At 53.6% G+C, this 6,080-nt stretch overlaps 1 protein-coding gene across 1 annotated transcript; it reads right to left on the reverse strand.

Moving 5' to 3' along the window:
- Positions 1 to 530: 530 nt before the first annotated feature.
- LOC107513795 (keratin, type I cytoskeletal 13-like) lies at positions 531 to 4,760 on the reverse strand. Its single transcript, XM_016150821.2, has 8 exons — positions 4,244 to 4,760; positions 3,119 to 3,201; positions 2,767 to 2,923; positions 2,418 to 2,579; positions 2,204 to 2,329; positions 1,895 to 2,115; positions 1,202 to 1,227; positions 531 to 890 (listed from the first exon to the last, which is right to left on the reverse strand). The coding sequence occupies exons 1-8, from the start codon at positions 4,688 to 4,690 to the stop codon at positions 793 to 795; spliced, it is 1,320 nt and encodes a 439-aa protein (XP_016006307.1). The 5' UTR covers positions 4,691 to 4,760; the 3' UTR covers positions 531 to 792.
- Between the last annotated feature and the right edge of the window lie 1,320 nt (positions 4,761 to 6,080).

Here is a 6,080-nt window from a genome sequence, read left to right on the forward strand (position 1 = left end):
ATTCCTTGCGTTAACATGCCAAGTTAACGTGCTCATTCGCAAACAATCATGGACACAGAGGTTAGTCAGATCCCAGCAGGGTGGGCTGCTTCCTCATAGCTGCAGCCCCAGGGGCGTGAGCTCGCTGTGGGCGTGGGCAGCTGGCCAACCCCGGGAGGGGCAACATCAACCCAGCAGACCCGATAAAGCTGCCCGACTCCATACCATTCCCCCATGTCTCCCCACAACCTGACTCAACTAGAACCGGTTGCTGCCTTATTACCGGACACCCTACAGAGCATTGCACTGACTCAGGTGCCTCTGCACGGCCCCGGTTTACTCCAATTACCCAAGTTTGCTGGCTGCCACCATCCAGGAGCCACCTGTGGCCCCTGCGTTTGTCGCTGTTGCACCTGTGTGCCGGTGGTTGGCCCAGGGCCCTGTATTCTTCCCCATTGGAAGCTCCCTGGCCTGGGCTTGTTGGGGTAACCCACTCACCCACAGCCCCAAATTGGGGTCTCAGAAACCAGGCCAGAATCGAAACTACGTTTGCAAAAAGGCAGGAAACTTTATTGAATTATCTTTTCTTTTTAGTAGAGAAGCTAAGGAATCAGAGCAGCTGGATCAGGAAAGAAAGAAAAAAGCAAAGGAAGCTTGGCCCAGAGAGAGAAGAGCGGGGAGCGGCCGTGCCCGGGAGAGCAGGGGCCAGGCGCCTGGGGGCAGAGGGACTGAGCGTCCCCTCGTCCTCCTTCTCTCCTGCAGGAACCTCCAGCTCGCTCCTCCTCTGGGTGCCGAAGAGGATGCTAGGCAGCTTTAAGGCCTACGGATTTCCGAAGGCCTGCGGGTCTCCGAAGCGCGGTTGCCGGAACTGGGGCCGGAGGTAGTAGCGCTGTTGCCAGTGTGGGTGGTTCCTGGGAAAGAGGAGGCCAGAGACGCTCAGACTGGAGGAAGCTCACCTCAGGCCAAATCAGGACCCCTAGGGGGACCCCGAACCCCTTCACTGGTCAGGTGACTCTGTGATTGTCCCCAAAGCTGGCTCCCTCCGAGACAGCCCAGTGGCTCTGTGAGACAAAGCCATCTATATAGAAAGGAAAATAGATGAGCAAACGACCACTTCCACTGCAGCCTCCTCCGCCCTCCACAGGGGAGCCCAGCACCACCTCCCTCCCCACCCCCCGGGGCTGTGAACGGGAAGGAGCCTCTCCCACCAGTACCTCCTTACCTCTTGAGCTGTCGAAGCCAATAATCCTGGGAGAGAGGAGAGAGGGCAGCCATGAGCAGAAAGCAGCTGAGGACAGCTGCTTACCTGTCCTCAGATGGAACAGCTCAGACCATCAATTGGAGGCCCTGAGTTGGGTTTTTTTTGTTTTGTTTTGTTTTGTTTTTTACCTAGCTGTGCCCCCAGCCTAGGGGACAACAGCAGCAGATAGCCACCAGGCCTGTCTGTCTGTCTGAGGCCTCAGGAGGAGATAGCATTGGCCCCAAGATGCAAAGCATTTGCCGAAAGTTTTGTTTTTTTCTCTGGTTCCCTCAGCCCCCCATCCTGCACCCACAGGGGTGGCCTGGTCCCTGCAAACAGTCTGAAGTCAGCTAAATCACCATCTTAATAGCTTTGTTGGGCTGACCTGAAGCCAAGCTAATATTTTTCCAATAGGAGACGTTCTTATTTCCGACAGTCTAATTTAGAGGTTTGAATTAGAATGTTGAACAGTCAGGTCAATGCCTACTGAGGAGATGCCCCCACAAACTGATTCAAGAGGACAGGGGAGCTCTGGTCCTGGGTCTTCGTCTGGGCTGTTAAAGCTCAGATAGGTCCCTTCTCGTCTAAGACGCAAGCCCCGGTCCCTAAGACCCTGCCTGCTCTGACATCCAAGGGTCCTGCGGTCACTCAAGAGAGAGACTAGCGAAGACATACTTGGCGTCCTGGCCCTCGAGCAGGCTGCGGTAGGTGGCGATCTCCTGCTCCAGCCGCGACTTGATGTCCATGAGCTGCCGGTACTCCAGGTTCTGCCGCTCGGTGTCAGCCCGCACGTCGCTCAGCTGGGCTTCGATGCAGCTGATCAGAGACTGGATCTGAGCCAGCTGCGTGGCGTAGCGGCACTCCGTGTCTGCCACCGTGCTCTCCAGCCCGGCTTTCTGGTGGGGCAACAGAGAAGCGATGAGGAGAGCCAGGCCCAGGGAGGCCTGGAAGTGGTGGCCACTGGGCAAGGGACAGCAGAGGTACCATGCTGAGCTGGGACTGCAGCTCGATCTCCAGGCCCTGGAGCGTACGCCTGAGCTCCGTGATCTCCGTCTTGCTGGTCTGAATCATGGCAGTGTTGGAAGACACCTCCTTGTTCAGCTCTGCACTCTGAAAATCAAGCAAGAAGAAGGTGGTGGAGGGGACCGGCTGGGAGGCCCCGGAACCCCCTGGCTCCATGGGGGACGAGGGCTGGCACCTTGCTGTTGAACCATTCCTCGGCATCGCGGCGGTTCCTCTCTGCCATGGCCTCGTACTGCTCTCTCATCTCTGCCAGCACGCGGGTCAGGTCAATGCCAGGGGTAGCATCCATCTCCACGTTGACCTGGCCTACCACCTGGTTGCTGAACTCTTTCATCTCCTGTAGGGATGGGAGAGGAAGAGGTATGAAGCTTCTCATCTTCCCTCTCCTTGGCTCTGGATGCTCCAGGAGTGTTCTGGAAGGCCTTTCCAGGTCCCGCAGCGGAGGGCTGAGTCTGGCTGCAGCAGACGGCGCGCCTTTCTCACTGGAGGGGATGCAGCCATGGCAAGCCTGTGCTCCCTCTCACCTCCTCATGGTTCTTCTTCAGGTAGGCCAGCTCCTCGTTCAGGCTCTCGATCTGCATCTCCAGGTCCGTCTTGGCCAGGGTCAGCTCGTCCAGCACCCTGCGCAGGCCGTTGATGTCAGCCTCCACACTCTGGCGCAGGGCCAGCTCGTTCTCATACCTAAAGGATTTTTTTTATTATTATTATTATTATTGAAAAAGCAACACAGAAGTGACATTAGACACTCGCCCTACACTGGACTCCGCTACTCCTCCAAGACCGTCACTGCTGAGAAGCTCCAATTTCATTATTCAGATGAGCATTTGTCTAAAACAAGAGACTGGCGGGAAAGGTGAATGACAGAAATAAACTCACTTGAGCCTGAAGTCATCAGCAGCCAGCCTGGCATTGTCGATCTCTAGGATGACCCGGTTGTTGTCGATGGTGGCCGCCAGGATCTGCAAAATACAGAATGTAACCGCTAGAGGTTCTGTGACCTTGGAGAGGAGGGCTGAGAAAACATGGGTGTGACCAGTTGTCATCAGATTTTTCCATTTGAGCTGTGCCTCGGTTCCTTTTCTGCTAAATGAGGGGCGGGCCAGATCCCTTTGGTTTGTTGCTGTAGCTTCCTATGTCTGGTCGTGATGGGGAAGATCAGGATGTGCATTTCAAGGGACCACTCCCACCATAATCATCTTTGGTTGGTCACATCTCCACAGCCTCAGACTGGCAACCTGTCTGGGCCACTCTGTGTGCTGAGAACCCTCTCAGGAGGAAGTCAATCTGGCTGCATGCACTTCATAATACTTGTAAGGGAGCTGGCCTCCTAGCTGAGTGGAAGAAAAATCCAACAAATGTACCCATTCATTTGAATTCCTTGTCTAAACTATTGTATTCCCAAACATTTAAATCCACCCCCTCAAAGCTTGGACTCAGCCCAGGAAGGTGGATTTCTGTTCCATCAAGCCGGCATCACAGTGTGATGGACAGGCCGTGGAGGGAATCTCGGCTTGACACTGCCCGAGCCTCTGCCTCCATCTACCCCACACGGTCGCAGCCAACTGACAATAAGAGTTTCAATGGTCCCCTACACAATAAACTAGCATTCCTAGACCAGTGAATGAACTTGTATCCCTTTGTTGATTTTAGTCATTCTTAGTGGCTTTTAAAACTGTCATGGCTTCTGAATAATTCAGTGGGTTAGGACCATAAAGATTGAATCACTAATGCCATAACTGTTTGGAAAACAGTAAAAATGTTGACATGAGTAATAACAACAACGAAAATGAGGAATGGGAGAAAGTGCGTTTGGAGGGTTATGGCATGAGAGAGCTCATCAGGAGTAGAGATGCTCAGTAGTAAACGACTAGAATTTTCCCCCACAGGAAGAGTGAGAATCCCATCCACACCGCATCTTCCAGTCCCCTGGGATACTGTGTTTCCTGCCTGTCTAAGCTCTGCCCTGCGCAGAGGAGCCCTCCTCAGCATCCATGGTCTCACCTTGTCCCGGAGCTCCTCTATGATCTTGTAGTAGTGGCTGTAGTCGCGCTCCGGGCTGGCGGGGCTCTGCTTCTGGTGCCAGTCGCGGATCTTCACCTCCAGGTCAGTGTTGGCCTCCTCCAGGGCGCGCACCTTCTCCAGGTAGGAGGCCAGGCGGTCGTTGAGGTTCTGCATGGTGATCTTCTCATTGCCAGAGAGGAGGCCGCCATCGCCACCACCAAAGTCACCAAAGCCACCGCCAAAACCCCCACCGAAGCCACCTCCAAAGCCACCTCCAAAGCCACCTCCAAAACCACTACCAGCCCCTCCACCAAAGCCGCAGCTCACGCCGCCCCCATAGCCCCCAGCTGATCCCCCAGAGACAAACCGGCCTCCTCCCAGCTGGCAGGAACCACCCCCAAAACCACCTCCATAGCTGGCGGAAGAGGTCTGCAGGCGACAGCTCATGGTGAGAGCAAGGCGGAGAGCAGGTGTGGACAGCTTGGCTTGGCCTGGGCTGAGGACAACTGTGGTTCTTCCCCCGTGGACGCCTTTTATCCACTCTCCACGGGGGTTGGACAATCGCCCCGTCTTCTCTCCTCCCTTCCCCACCCTCGGACTGGTGCCAGCTACACATCCGTTTCCCACAAGCTCAGTTACCTCTGCTTTCCAGGGTGGGTTGTGCCTTTGGGGGTGGGGGGGTGGCTTTTTTTTTTTAATCCTTAACAAAAGGGATGATTCAGAGGGAATGGTGTTCTTCTTGAGACTACCTTTTGACAACTGAATTCTGTTTCACCTCTCCACTTAGGGAGCTCACTCCCACAGGCTCTCAGCCCCACCCAACGTTAGAATGGGGACCGAGCTGCAAAGGCTTCTCAGAGAGAGGTGGCTGCAAAGTCGCCCAGGGCTTCGCCAGGTCACCACGGCCCTCAGCCTCCCTTCCTTCTATTTCTAAAACTTCTAACTGAAGTGTTCTGCATCCTTCTTAGCAGTTCATCTACTCGAGTGCTCCCAGCGACTCTGATAACAAACTTTTCTTGGTCCTATAGAATCAACTATTTTGTAAGTGTTTAGGCTGAGAAAAAAAATGGCTCCAAGACCATCAGATAAAGTCATAAATGGCAAGGAACTTTAGGGACCACCCAACACGACTAAGGAAATAGAGGCAGAGAAAGAGGAAGTGCCCCTGCACATTATGAAAGCTACTACTCTCAGATCCCATGCCACAGTGGGTACTGGGCTAAAAACTTTGTTCTCACTGTCTCATTTCATCTTTGCAGCAGCCCAGTGAAGAGGGTCCTACGATTATCCCCATTTACACGTGAGGAGACTGGACCCTAAGGGCAGAGTCAGGACTGAAACCCAAGTCTGCTCTGTCTGACAACCAAGACTCACTTTTAGGTATGTTCTTTATGTAATAAGATGTACAGATTGTGCATCCAGGCTTAACGCATTTTTACCTGTGTATAAAGTTTTCAGCATGTGTTCGCCTGTGTACCCACCACCCAGAACATTCCCAACACTCCATAAAGCTCCTCGTGCCTTTTCCACATCAATTACCTACACCCCAAGGACAACAACATTCCAACTACTGTCACCATAGATCAATTCACAGGTCCTCGGCTCAGGGTTGTTTCATTTCCCAGGGGACGTTTGACAATGTCTAGAAACATTCTGGTTGTCGCGACAGGGGGATACTCCTGGAATCAGGAGAGTAGAGGCCAGCGATGCTGCTAAACATCCTACTATGTACAGGGACGCCCCCACGACAAAGAATTCTCTGGCCCAAAAAGTCAATAATGTCGATGTTGAGAAGCCCTGGGTCGACCTGACCCATGTGTTTAATCACTCCATTATA

This window comes from Rousettus aegyptiacus, unplaced genomic scaffold, assembly GCF_014176215.1.
Source record: "Rousettus aegyptiacus isolate mRouAeg1 unplaced genomic scaffold, mRouAeg1.p scaffold_m13_p_6, whole genome shotgun sequence".
In the NCBI taxonomy this organism is placed as follows: domain Eukaryota; kingdom Metazoa; phylum Chordata; class Mammalia; order Chiroptera; family Pteropodidae; genus Rousettus; species Rousettus aegyptiacus.

Coding starts and splice junctions, on each gene's coding strand:
- LOC107513795 (XM_016150821.2), bottom strand. CDS start 4,690: ATGAGCTGTCGCCTGCAGACCTCTTCCGCCAGCTATGGAGGTGGTTTT. Junction 3,202..4,243: donor TAGAGGAGCTCCGGGACAAG/GTGAGACCATGG, acceptor TGTATTTTGCAG/ATCCTGGCGGCCACCATCGA. Junction 2,330..2,417: donor AGGAATGGTTCAACAGCAAG/GTGCCAGCCCTC, acceptor CTTGATTTTCAG/AGTGCAGAGCTGAACAAGGA.